The sequence below is a fragment of the Acipenser ruthenus genome, chromosome 2, assembly GCF_902713425.1.
Source record: "Acipenser ruthenus chromosome 2, fAciRut3.2 maternal haplotype, whole genome shotgun sequence".
In the NCBI taxonomy this organism is placed as follows: Eukaryota; Metazoa; Chordata; class Actinopteri; order Acipenseriformes; family Acipenseridae; genus Acipenser; species Acipenser ruthenus.
This window is the reverse complement of record NC_081190.1, coordinates 102,878,856-102,893,222: the sequence shown is the minus strand read 5'-3', so window position 1 is coordinate 102,893,222 and position 14,367 is coordinate 102,878,856. Positions and strand designations below refer to the sequence as shown.

The 14,367-nt window shown below is 37.9% G+C and overlaps 1 protein-coding gene across 2 annotated transcripts in view; it reads left to right on the top strand.

Moving 5' to 3' along the window:
- LOC117408829 (alpha-1,3-mannosyl-glycoprotein 4-beta-N-acetylglucosaminyltransferase B-like) overlaps positions 1-14,367 on the top strand; it is a 70,277-nt gene that overhangs the window by 49,992 nt on the left and 5,918 nt on the right. For both annotated transcript variants that reach the window (XM_059004958.1, XM_034014169.3), the window contains 8 exons: positions 832-907; positions 4,456-4,570; positions 6,871-7,001; positions 7,956-8,063; positions 11,720-11,913; positions 12,146-12,224; positions 12,792-12,867; positions 13,410-13,522. In XM_059004958.1, the coding sequence (XP_058860941.1) occupies positions 832-907; positions 4,456-4,570; positions 6,871-7,001; positions 7,956-8,063; positions 11,720-11,913; positions 12,146-12,224; positions 12,792-12,867; positions 13,410-13,522 (892 nt within the window). The remainder of the gene's footprint in view (positions 1-831; positions 908-4,455; positions 4,571-6,870; positions 7,002-7,955; positions 8,064-11,719; positions 11,914-12,145; positions 12,225-12,791; positions 12,868-13,409; positions 13,523-14,367) is intronic.

The window sequence follows — 14,367 nt, the reverse complement described above, 5'->3', positions numbered from 1 at the left end:
ATTATGGGCCTCGCGCGTATCTACATGGGGTGGTACAAACCTCATCTATCGGGAAGCTCTATTAGCAATGGTTTCCCGCTTTATGAAAGATACTAATAATGTACGTGTTAAAAAAAAAAAAAAAAAAAAAAAACTAATATCAGTAATTATTTACGTGTTCACTCAGGGTCAGTCATATACTGCAGCGTAAGGTATCGGAAAAATGCTAACGCATAAAAAATAAATATTATATATACTTTTAAATACTAACACAAAATAATATTACGAGGATACCAAGATAGTGCATAGATTAGCAGGGGGGCAGAATTCAGGTACAATAAATTAAATCTACACGGAACAAGGGCCCTACTTATTTATTCTAATAAACTAATACACCGCAGAAATAGAGAGTCCCGTTTAGCAGTTTGACCTCCTCAGGTGTGTCTAATTAAGATCATAGTACAATCTGGAATGGCTCAAATTGCTATGCCATCTCTTTTGCTCTTTTGCCATCCCTGCACTGAGATGCAAGCAACTTTTCCTCAAACTTGATGAGTTATAACGTTACAGGCAATTCAAAATAACTTGACCCACACAGGAAGGTGCACAAAAAGCCTGAGGTTAGGCATTTTAAAATACAGAGGAACAGTTTAACATGATTTAAAATAAGATGTAACACTTAAAAGCTAATTGTATATTTCAAATGCAGTTATAAAGAGCTTCACATATAAGTTTGAATGGGCTGACACAAAGATTTGCATCTCTTGGCTCAGGTTTTGTTTAACAAGCTATAGTTTGTAGTTGTTTACAAAGTTATGGTGTATCTAATGACCCAATGTCCTGTTCATCTAGGTGGAGAACCAAACAGAACTTGGATTACAGCTTCCTGATGCTGTATGCCCAGGACAAAGGAAGGTTTTATGTTCAGGTATGGATGTGTGCAAGACCAGACTAAAAGAATGCAATAAACTTCCCACTCGGGTGGAGTTCTTCATTTGACTCATGAATAGGAGGATTGAGTTTTAAATTTAACAACTAAACATTCTTTGCGTGTACAGTGAAACCAGGCACTGTTAGCTGTAAATGACTTGCCTTTATGTCCCCAGGCGGTGAAAAGTCTCAATTGGGTCTTTCTCAATGAAAACATTTGCCTATATGAACAGTGCTGACTTGTTCTCCCGTATACATGTTTAATACCTTTTTAATAATTGTGAACTGATGACAAGAAGAACATTAGCTTACCTTTGGTTATGGGCTCACTGCTTCAGAATTTCACAAGGGACAGTCTCAGAAATTAGGAACATGGAACATTCTGGAACATGGAAGTTTCATATTACAACACCCAACTTCCCTGATGGAATGTTAGAGAAATGTAAACACCTTGCAGACCTGTTAGATCAATGCTGTTCTGGCTGCCCCTGGCAACAACATCCTTTAAATAACTCATGCGTTAAAGCTTTGTGACAAAGTATATTTCTTAGTGTTCATTTCAGGATTCCACATCTGGCTCACTTGGTAAAGATGAGCCAATTGGGAAAGCACGACCATCAGGGACTGAGAAAGCACGGCTGTACAGTGGTCCCTACTGGCTATGTGCCAAGCGGACACCTGAGGCTGGCCTTTGAGCTCATGGTGGTAAAGAGGCGATTAGCTTTGTAGTGGTGTTGGAGGATGGCCCCTGACTTCACTTCTCAATCAGCTGTTGCAGAGAGTTGCAGCGAGGAAACATAAGTGGGCATTATGAAAAAAGGGTAAAATATTTGGAGGCTAAATTAAAAAAAAAAATAAAAAAATGGAGAGAAACAGCAGGCAAAATAAATATGAAATGATTGCAACAATTGTATGTTGGAATGCTAAAACTAGTTTATGGCACGCTAGCTTTTTTAAGATCATCTACATTTTTAGTGGATTAATTTTTTTGTAACCTTGCAGCTCAGTTGCCTTCCTCTTAACTGTATGTGAGACAGAGTCTCTTTTGTTTTCTTTTCATTAATGTCTTTGTTAGACAGCTTACAGATTGAAAATGCTCCATGGACAATGATGACTGTATGCTTGTCAGTGGATGGGCACTGTGCAGTCCACTGAGACACAGAGAGAGGCTTCCAACTGCTTTCCAAGAGTGAGACATAATGCAGGCTGTGATGGAACTTTAAAAAGAAGGCAATCCAATCCACCCACAATAGAACGAGGGGGGGGGGGGGGGGGGGGGCTTTATTACTCACGTCCATTATGGCTCCTCTTCAGTTCAGTGCTAATTAAGTGATTGAAAGCCTCCTCAGAGAGAGGCTTGGTTACCACATCCACTAAGAAGGGCTTTCTGTGGGAAACTCAGGGGAGCGGGGCAGAGACACATAACATATGACAGCAGCTTTTAGCATCCTCATTCAGAGTTCATGCCGAAGACTTAAATGAACAGAGAGGAGGCTTCTTTCTGTATTGTAGCCGTTAGAAATCCAGTTGGCTAACCAATTTGTTCCCATTGTGGAATCATTTAACACCCATGTGATTATTATCAGTGCAGAAGCTTATTTTCTTCTGTTACAAAACCATCTAGATTTCTATGTGATATACTGTACTATACAGATCTGTTTAATCTGTTTAGAAGCTGGACATACCATTTGATATCATTTGTTCAAGATTAACCTGATTCTTCCGATTCTTTTGGTTTTTCATATGAGCGTACCTTATACAGCACGTCCATGTATAACATAAGCAATAAAGCAATAACTTTGTGTGTAGGACATCTTATTGTATAAAGGATGTCATCTCGTGCAGTTTGGGCGAGAGTCTGCAAAGCAAGGCTGCTCAAACTGGGCAAAATGTAATAAGAGACCAGCTGAACATAACGTATGAACTTAATATAAATCACAAAAACAGATGCAGTTTGTTCTGCGCAAAAAATGTTTTAAAAAATATATTTGAGACACATAAAGTTATTTGTCTGTGAAACAGGAGATTTTCCTGTTACAAACTGTGGCAGGGTGAAAGCCCTGCCGGTGCACAGGTGTGTTGGGGGGGAATATTGGGTTGGCAGGGAGGGGGTTAAATTCCTCTCTGTGAAAATGTGTCTGGAGCCGTACATTGAATAAGTGATGATTTAATTAGGCTCCAGTCACAGGGTATAAAAAGGGTGTTAATGGTGTTGGGTTAGAAAAAGGTGAGAGAGAATTGGTGAGTAGTTTAATATTGGTGAAGGTATGTTTTGCTGTGCTGTTTGTTTGTGAGTTTTGTGTAGACCTTTTATTTTGGCCCTTGTGCCTATTTGATTGCTTTGTTTTGACTAGTCTGTGGTAGATAAACGTGTGCATTCACGCTGAAACTTGCAGCTTCTGTCTCTGGGTCTACTTCCTGGAAGTAACAGCCTTGCCAGTGCCGCTATCCTGTTCACAGAAACCAAGGTTACATATCAGGACAACAATATGACCGAGCCTGCTCCAGTCAGACATGGTTTCACTTCAGATCATGCTTTGAAAGTAATGTATTGTGAACACATGATGTAATCCCTGTGGGAGAATGAAAAAATCAGGCTACAGCAGTGGTTACTATATACAAGCCAGTAGCTTTCCATGCAGACTAAGAATGAAGGATACAAAGATCGGTTTCATGTTGCAGATTTCCATATGTAAAAAAAAAAAAAAAACAATGAAAACCCCTGTGGCTCTAATGGCAATTTCTCAATACTCTGTTTTTTTTTTTTTTTTTTTTTTTTTTAAATAAGTCAGTGTTAAGTTGCCCAGGAGCTGATTCAGTTCTAGATGCCTTCCATAGATATAGGTAACTTAGGCTAGATCAGACAAACTTTCCTTATAGTATAAAAAGCCAGCGCCATCAGCGCGTAGGGCAGCAGTGTGGAGTAGTGGTCAGGGCTCTGGACTCTTGACCGGAGGGTCGTGGGTTCAATCCCAGGTGGGAGACACTGCTGCTGTACCCTTGAGCAAGGTACTCTACCTAGATTGCTCCAGTAAAAACCCTATAAATGGGTAATTGTATGTAAAAAATAATGTGTAAAAAATAATGTAATTGTATGTAAAAATAATGTGATATCTTGTAACAATTGTAAGTCGCCCTGGATAAGGGCGTCTGCTAAGAAATAAATAACAATCTAGCGATCTGCCACTTTGGAAACAGGTCTCCTTTATTTTTGCTGGCAATACACTGCTGAGCACTAGAACAGAAGAGCAGCTCCTGAACTCAAAGTCAAAGCATGTTAACACAGACTTGCAACACGCAATTGCATTTAATTACTTGCAATGAAAAAACTATTGCAAGCATCACAAACAAGGCAATGGAACGGTAAAACAACAAGTAAGAAAATGTAATTTGAAGCTACAGTACTTACTCTGTAGTAATTTGGTCTTTTGGTATCCTTAAAAAGTAACTGGCAGAATGCAGCTTTGTGTTGTGGATAGAGTTGACCGTACAAGCTGCAGTGTATTTTAACTACCAAGCCTAACAAAGTCTGTCACTGTTTTGCAGCTTGAAGATGATATTATAGCAAGGACTGGCTATTTTCAAACTATGAAGAATGTTGCGCTACAGAAAACATCGGTGGAGTGGATGGTTATGGAGTTTTCACAACTTGGCTTTATTGGTATGAATTACTCAAAACATCATTTTTCTTTTTTAAACTTTTAACAGCTTCTCATTTTATTCGGTATTTACAATGTTTAGGTAACATGTCATTCTGTACAGGGTAACGTTACCCTGCATCATTCACGGTTCAGAAAAGTCTTGCAAATTTGTCATAGAAACTGCAAAACCACTAGCCACGTTTAGGTCCACCTCAGCGAGTCCGTCTGAGTCCAGGGCATTTCCACTTATGCTGAGGTGCACCTCAGTGTGTCCCAAACTGGTTTGAGAAGGTACAGTTTTGTATCTCATACCCAACGAGTCCCTACTGGTCCAGGCGGAAGTGTCATTACGTAGCATGTTACACAACGTCAGTGTGCTTTTGGATTTCACTAAAACAATGGCGGTCGAGGTAAGAGAAAAATAAAATAAAAATTATTTACCTTGGGATGCGCAGGAAATGAAAGCACTTTTGAATATTTGGTCAGAAAGTTCTAGTCAGAAGCAGTTATTGGGTGCAGTGACAAAATTTTGAAAACGCTGCAAACAGTGAGAATTGAAAGGACGGCAATCCAGTGTTGTGATTAAAAAAAAAAAAAAAAAAAAAAACTTACAGTACAAAAAAAGTGAAGGATGCCAACAACAAAAGTGACAACAGTAGAAAAATATAAAATATGTATACACAATAAATATTTCTTGAAGTATTAATCTCCAGTATTCTTTCTGGTAGTGACACATTTATTTATTTAAATATTTCTTCCAAATACAACAACAATGTAATAAAAACACTAGCATGAAAACCGAATAATTACACAAAATTAAGTACATCCACTACAATGCTAAACTAAAGCCCTGCTGCAAAGTGTAATTCCAAAGCATGCCTGCTGTGCACGGCACAGGTATCTGGGTTTTCTGGCATTACATACAACGGTTACTGCAGCTGCGCCCCTTCCTGCTCACAAACGTTTGTTTTTGCAGATTCAATTTTCTACATATAAGCTATTGAAAGTACTAAAAAATATATATATATATATTTTAAAATCTTCAGTGTTTAACATTTAATTAGATTTTTTTTTAAAATCATCACTTCCATTAGCATTACGGTGTATCATATAGAATAACTACAATACTCCGTGGTCACTGTAAGACTGTACTGCTTTTTTTTTTTTCGAACACTACAATATTTGCTTTTAACTAGCAAACCCAATGTAAAAAGCAATATAAACAACAAATATTATCTAAAATACAACGTTTTACGTCTCATCCTGTGTACAGCTTTGTTTTCATTTTTAACGACCACCGACAAACAAACGATACTTTTTTCGCTGCCAGTTGCTTTTCGCTTCTTGCTATTTACTCTAAAATCATTATTTATAAGGGTGTCAATTATAGTGTGGACAACGAAAATGAAAACAGCCACAAGACTTCTTTTAACCTCCATGTTTGCAAACAATCTGTTCTTTCTGAAACGACACAGAATCCCAGCATCGTAGTGTGTCACAGAATGCCGTTTGACCTCTGGCATTGCACAAATACTTCCTAGGTTAGCTGTACCTGAGAAAATGCAGTGGAAACACAGGCAGACATTTTTAGGTACACCTCAGCTGGACGATCCATGTATGTTCTTGTACAGCATCCTCAACCGGGCGGTTACATTTTGAGGAACCCTGTCGAACACTATATACTTATAACTCTATAATACTCTCCCTCCAGTTTTCCATTGGTGTTTCTCTCATGCACAGCCTCACAGCAAAACAGAATGACACAGACTACAGGACTGACATAAAGATGGCTGACTAGCTGTTGGTGCCCTTATGTGCATATCACATGTGTTTGAGACCTCGGTTAGTATAGTGTCACTCAATGGCGTGAACACCATTAACCGTGCAATATGGGTTTCAGTAGTGTGTAATCGTGTTCCCTGTGGTTTGTTTGCCAGTATTACATTTCAGCACTTAAGTTGGCAGGATAAGCCACAGTATGCGAGGATATACCCCTTAATGCAACCATGCTAAGAGGTGACGAGAGGCTGTCGTACAGCAAACATCATCATAATCATGTTGTTGCTGATTTAATGCTTTTCTTATGCACCTGAAAACTCCTACAGTTTCTATTTCTGTATACTCCCCCCACACTCCCAGTTTTGAATGTTGAAGAATATTAGTTACAAAGTCATAGCCCAAAAGTGATTTATTTTATGCCTTATAAAATCAGACCTCTTTTCAAAAATCTCACTTTATTTCAACTACCGCAAACTGATTTTAATGGCTCCGCAGTTGCTTGCACCAGTTTTCTTAACTGTACACTTTGCTTTGCTTCCAGGCAAAATGTTCAATACTTATGACCTTCCTCTGATTGTGGAGTTTATTTTGATGTTCTACAAAGACAAGCCTATCGACTGGTTGCTGGACCATATCCTGTGGGTGAAGGCCTGCCATCCAGAAAAAGATGCTGTAAGTGTACCTGTAATAGTGGTGTGAGTATCCGATGACAGATATAGGAGAAAGACTGGAGGTTGACACGCCACTCAGAGACGCAGGTTTCATTTACATATATTTACAATAAAGCAACACATGCAAAACAAAACATAGTAAAACACAACTAATAAAACAAAGGTTTGCCTAAGCAGTGGCCGAGTGCTACCTCCAGGAACATGCTGTGCTACACACACACAAACTCAAATACACTTTGAGTGGGATAAGAATCCCCTAGACTGATCCCTGTCTTCCCTGTCTTCTTTGATAACCTTGGTTAACAAAGCAGCCAGGAGGATTCTCCACACATTTGTCTCCTGGTTGCTGAGACAAAGGACTGGCTTTCCAGCTTCTCTTTTATAGCACATTATTTTGTCACAGTACATTACTCACCTTTTCTGTTAATTATAAATGTGTCAATATTCCAGCAAATTATCTTCTGTGTGCACCTGTCAGCTAATGTTAAAAATGAGATAATAAACATCTTATAGTTTTCATTCCAAAGTTATATTGTCAATTAGTAGTTCCTAATCTCATTTTGCATGATTGTATTTTCACAGATCATTGGACATAAAAATAGAATCTAACTTATGTCCAGAAACATATGCTATAAACTGTACTGTGTGCATCATTACAACTATAATCATTTTGACGAATGTGCTGAACTGAAACAAGAAAGCTAGTTAATAGAATTATTTTTCATTACATGTACCATTACTGGTTTGTAAGGGACAATATTATTAAAAATCTTTGGGGAAATAGATTGAAATTGCTTCATTACACACAGTAATTCATTTTTCCAGTGTTTTCTGTCTGTTTCCTAAAAAATAATTCGGTATGGAAATCTGCGATTTTCGATGAGAAAGCATCCAAATTAATGCAAATTGATTGTGATTGTGTGAAAAACATCTGCCAAAATATATTATTTTCCAGAAACACTGTGACAGGCAGAAGAGCAGTTTGAGAATTCGCTACAAGCCATCTCTGTTTCAACATGTGGGCACGCACTCCTCGCTGCCTGGAAAAATTCAGAACCTGAAAGTGAGTGAAGCCTAATAATTAGTATTACATATTTCTTATGGATTCACTGCTTTTTTATATATATATATATATTTTTTACTTTTCACAACACCATACACACCTGTGTTACAGGTGATATAGCCCCTTCTGAGGTGTAGTAGATACAACGGTTTGAATGGTCTTGTGTAATGTAAAGTTGTTAATGTCGCTTAGGTTTAGTCATTGATATGAAAGACACTCAAAGAAACCTTCTGTGACCAGTGACTAGCCCAAGCCTCTGTATAAAACTATATTGGCATGCTAGGTTTACATATATAAATCACACTCAAAACAGATCAAGTGTAGGTGGGGGGGGGCAACAAAGAATAATAATATAATATTAATAATAACCTTAAGCTTAATTGTGGTACGGCAGGCAGTGCACCACTGTACACCTGGAGACTTTGGTTAGACTAAAGCTCAGGTCACAATTACCAGGTCCTGCCAGGGGACGTAAAGTTGTTGTAAGGCAAAAGTGGGGTGGGGGTGGGGGTGGGGGCACTGACTCTGACAACAGCGAAATTACTTTATTAACATTAGGTAGATAAATTACATTTACAGCCCAGCACACAGTCATGCTAAAGAAGTGCAGTTAACATATTTATTCACTGGTGAAATACAATTCAAAGTTGCTGCAGTATGTCCACTGTTTTGTCATTTCAAATATTTTCACAAAACAAACATCAAACTTTAAAGCTACAGTCAGTGCAAAAGCACATCATGAAAAACCACATTTGTAGGTGAAAAATGCTAGAATAGAAGTCGCTACATTTGAAAAAATATATAAACATGTAAAGTTTTTGGTCCACACAACACGAAATATGGATTGTAGTGTATCAAAAGGAAAACGTAATTGATCAGACTGCAGAGCCTTTATCAACTGATCCAAAACTGTCCAACTCTTCGTCATCTGAACCTTCATCATTCATGATGCAAGCAATTGTATGAATCATTAATGCACAGAGCAATTATTCACGTCTATTCACGTGAGCCGCGATATTTCCCCTCGACATTATTTGCGCATGGTTATTAAAAACCAGAAATTAATGGTGAAAATGTAACTTTCAAGTTTGACGGGAGGGGGGGATTGTTCAAACCGGGCATTGACTCGGCAGAATCCGGTATTTATTATTATTATTATTATTATTATTATTATTATTATTATTATTATTTTAATTCTACTTTTTTTAATGCGTTCCTGTTGGATAACATGCATAAATATCGCTCAGAGCGGGTAGATACTTTGACACATGAAACATCAGTTCTATGCAGGCTATTAAGCCACTAACTTACAGGACAAATGGCAGTTGAGTTTGGGTACACACCTTCATGTACAATTGTCTTTCTGTGTTCTCTCCGGTTCTTTAGGTGAGGATCGAACTGTGTGGATCACTTTAGCATAGCCCCCTGCCTATCAGTATCTCACTATGAGTACTACATTTGCAAACAGCAGATTGAAAATAATAATACACTTGCAATATTTCCACAGAGAGAATGAAATAGAAAATTAGGGGAAGATGTCCAATGTGTGCGCTGTTGAAAGCCTTACGGTTGTAGCAGATATTAGCTACATAGGTTAGTATATAAATTAATTATAGCATCTGAAAATAAAATATTACAGTACTTTAATTAACATCCACAATCAAGTCAAACAATTCTGTTTAAAAGTAACATTACTTATATTTATTTAAATGTTACAAAATTTCTACGCACCAAGAAATTCAATAAATCGTCATATAGTTACCAAACGTTTATTTATAAATAGGTTTAAAACAGTCTCAAAATAAGTTGACTCTTTGTGGTTCCAAAGATTTTTCAAAGTCTAAAGAATGATTTTGTTCCCAATGTTTTCAATGAATTGCCTCAAAGAAATGAATTCCTGGTGGTGGCCTTGTTAGATAGTTGGTAGAAATGTCAGGACACAAGCATGAAGCTTTCTTTTTGTTGGAAGTTGGACACAAGCATGAAGATTTCTTTCAGCAGGTCAGGTGGCAGGTTGGAAGTTTGTCTCTCATCCTTGTTGCTTGTCCAGAGCCGATGATAAGAGCCAACTTATTGAGAAAATTGAATGGGAAGAGGACCCACACGTCTGTGACCCAGTCCATTTTCAAATCTTCGAAAAACAGGCAGTTCTTTCAAATTCTCCAATCGCATATCACATCTGAGAACCAATAGCTTCATAACATCCAATTCATTGGTTACTTTGAAAGTATGCAGATTGCCCTTGCCTGTTAACTCCTAGAAAACCACTATAAATGTTAATGTCAACAGATATCTTCAATACACAAGTGGGCCAGTATCCTCCGAAGACTAATTGTCGTAAGCAGACCATTTCTGTTTATTCAAAACAATAAAACGAAGCTTGCACACACCCTGAAGTCTTTGAAGCTAAGACCACAGTAGGGGGCTTTTGGGTTAGGAAGAGAGAGAATTCTCCAGTAAAACGGTTGCATTCAGATTTGGTCATATCCTTATAACCTATACAATACATTTGAACCTTATTGTTTCATTTATCCGTCACATGGTTCAATGAACTTCCCATTCCTGTGTTTTGTGGCTAACTTCAAGAAAAAAAACCCTGCCATTAACTTGAGTGCTAACTTCCAATTACGCTAAACAAGCTGCATTTAGAAAGTCAAAAGGGTACGTATAGTGCAATTGTTGTGAAGACTGACCACATAACTCTTATATTTGTGAAATGCTTTTGGGCAATCCAATATTACCCAGTCTGGCTGTGCCAGAAATGGAAATGTTATTCGCCTCTGGTGAGCAATTATAGCAACAGCAACTGTCAGTTTAGACCATACACCTTTCATGAAACAGATCAATTTATTGTGTAAAATCGAGAACTAACTTGTTTTCCTGTGTTTGCAAATCTTATTTATTTGTAGATCTATTTAAAGAAGGTTTTGTAAACATTTACAGTATCAAGTTTTTTTTGTAGTGTGAGACAGCATAAAAAGAGATGTAATAAATAGCCAAACGTATTTATTCATCACAACAGACAGCATCTTTATTTCTTAATTCACCAGCACTAATGCATACCATGGTTAAAATAACCAAGATAAAATGTTGATAAAGAACTGATTCAGATTACTGTGGACTGGTTGGGGTGCCAGGCTTGTCAACATCTATATCCTAGAATGCAACTACAACCAGAAAATCACATATCACTGGGTGCTCCTGAAGAATTCAAAATCCTCAGTCTGCTGTTGATGTTTCTTTCCACCAATATGGGTGTGCTTAGACTACATCTGAGACATTCAGCTTTCGACACGTGTATTTGTGTCTTTGGGTGACATTATTAAACCACAGTTTTTAATAACCTAGCTAAATATCTTCCAAACATAAACAACTTTTATTTTAACAAAGCTAAAAAAGTAGGTTAGATCGTAAGAGGCTGTTGACCTCAGCCCATTTGTCATGGCTACATTTATATCTTCAATAGAGATCCAAAAAGCATTTATCTCAATGTACAGTAGAGTTTTACTACTTAAAGTTTACCTGCTGATCATACCTCATAGAATACCAGCTGTAATGCTGTTAAGACCAAACCATTTAGCTTGTTGTTTGAGCGATCTGTAACGTGTAAGTTCAGCACACCCTTAAACATTTTTTCCTTTTTTACAAATTGTCAGGATAAGGATTTTGGTAAACAGATACTGCACAAGGCCCACACCAACCCATCTGCTGACATCACCACGAGTCTGACAGCCTATCAGCAATTCTCGATCGAGAAAGCCTACTATGGGGAGAATTTCTTCTGGGCTCTCCAACCAGTTTCCGGGGACCACATCACGATCTCCTTCCACCCGCCTGTAACAGTAAAAAGGTCAGCCGACATACTGGGTGGCCATGGGTTCCAATTATCTGTGTGCTGTGTCTGAAGTAAGGCATTGAGGTTTCTGTGTCAAGCCAATTCATGCTATGCACGCGTGAAACTGCACCCTGGTGGTTTTGTCAGTCTGTTTCTTGTTTTTTTTCTTTAATTCTCGGATACAATGCGACAAGAGATCACATTTTACCCATTTGTTGTCAAACCCATCCCTTCTTCTTCTTGACAGTTACCTCTTTCGAAGTGGAAATATAGAACACCCAGGAGACAAGTTGTTCAATACAAGTGTGGAAGTGCAGCCAGCGAACGTGAGTGGAGTTTTTTTTTTTTGGTGGATCCTCTAACGCACTGATCGTGTCAGACCATATGGTGAACTCAACACCTGCCTTGAATTTTCACCAAGCTTCTCCAGACCTTTTATAATAGGCTCCTAGCCTCCAATAGACCTTCCAGAGTGCGTATTATCTAACGATTCATTGTGTATCAATGAATCATGATACTTTCTTTACAAGATATATTCTATGGTACTAGGGGTACGTATAGTTTGTATCGTGGTACAAGATCAGTAGCACAACATACAGTAGCTCATTGTAGTTCACCAAATGGCTTGTGAATGAAGAATGAAGAGTGTTTTACAGTTGATATGAATACATACTCTTTCCTGTCCCATTTATTTTTTGTCTTTTAACAAAATGGTCCATCAATAAATGACAATTTGATGGTCATGGTCCATCAATAACAGGACCATCGCATGTATCGTGACCTGTAAATTGTGATACATATGTATGGTGGCATTAGTGTATCATTACAGTCCTAGTATGTTGGTTTTACTGATGTATGTAACCATAAACTGATTTTCTTTTAATCATGTATAGAAATTACTGCTGGAGAACATGAATGAAGGACTGTTGGCCAAATATGAACAAACCAAAGATGGCTATGTAAGAATAGGTATGCCTTGTTTTTGTCTTTTCTGCTTCCCTGTGTTTCTGAACTGCAGTTTATGAGAAAATGTGTCTCCTTTGCTTAATCTGCAGTTAGCAGTAAGGAATGATATGGCATTAGCAGGCAACAGCTAGGCTCTTGCATTGCTGTGTGCTGTCTAAATTGTAGCAAGTTCATCAGTACCGATGTGGCCCTTATTGTTGCATACCCCTGACACAAGCGAAATAGGGGTGGGGCCTGTGTACTGTAATAACATTTCAGCACACATTCTAGAGAGCATCAGGACCTGTCACATTCACCTTTTTTACACACTACAAATATTTTAGAGAACAGACCAAACGATTAATAAAAACAAGCAAAAAAAAAATTAGACATAATGAGATCATACCGAAGACGATTTACTTTCTGTGTTGTTTCAGGGCAAAGTGAAAATGAATTTGTTTGTTGGCACTGGTCCTTTTTTTCTCAGCTTGTTTTGGCGCTTAGAAATGAGTGTATATCTCCTGTGTATTAAACTGTCTTTTACCTGGTGTTTGTCTCATCAACAGGTGCCTTTGTGAATGGAGTGGCTGAAGGTGAGGTCCCTCCTTTTATGGAGAAAGTCACAGCCGTTCGCTTGTTTATCCACTCCAATTCCCCTGTCTGGGTGCTTCTGAGTGAGGTAACACCTGGTTACGATTATTATAAAGCAAACACTCCCTAACTGCTTTTGCTACTATATTACTTTAAGCAGTAATCACAAAGACTTTGTAGTTTCATAAGTAATATGTAATAAGTAACTTCCTACTTGTAAATGTGGTAAGGACATTCTTTAGTTTCCTATACAGGGCTGAATCCCTTACAGAAATATCTCCCAATATGACCCAGACACTTGACAAAAAAATGTTTCCCAGGCTAACTACTCCTTATTCTATTACGTTAATATGGTTGTTGGGTGCTTGGAGTTATTTTGTTTTGATTTATTTGTTATATTTTACATTTAAAAAAAAGAGTGTATGCAATAAGAACAAGAAGGAAATGTTCCAAACAATAGATAAAAGATATGAACAGTTCCAGCATTTTTAGTTGAGGCGTATAGTGGAAAATCATTGTCTCCAAGGGGGATATAGTGTCTGATGGGATTATATTGCCCGAAACCAAAAGCTAAGGCTGTATTGTCCCCTTGAGGACTCTATATTAACACTAGGGGACAGTAGTTTCCCACAAAACACAAAATCTCCAGTCCAGCTATGTTTCATTAAACCTTGAAAGACATCTCCTATCTGCATTCAGTTTCCGGCAGCGGAGAAGGCGGTTCATGTCTTGAGGCTCGTATTTCTCTGTTTTGGAGTGGAGACATTGCTGAAAGATGGCTGTAGATGTTTTTGTTACAGCTTTTGTGTTTTTAGCTCCTTTTCCATTTAGAATTTGTGGAATTTTATCTTCAGAAATCTGATGAAAACGTGATTCCATCGTATTGAAAGGTGAGCACGTCAATCTAGGTCAGAGTGGTTGCTATGAGAATAC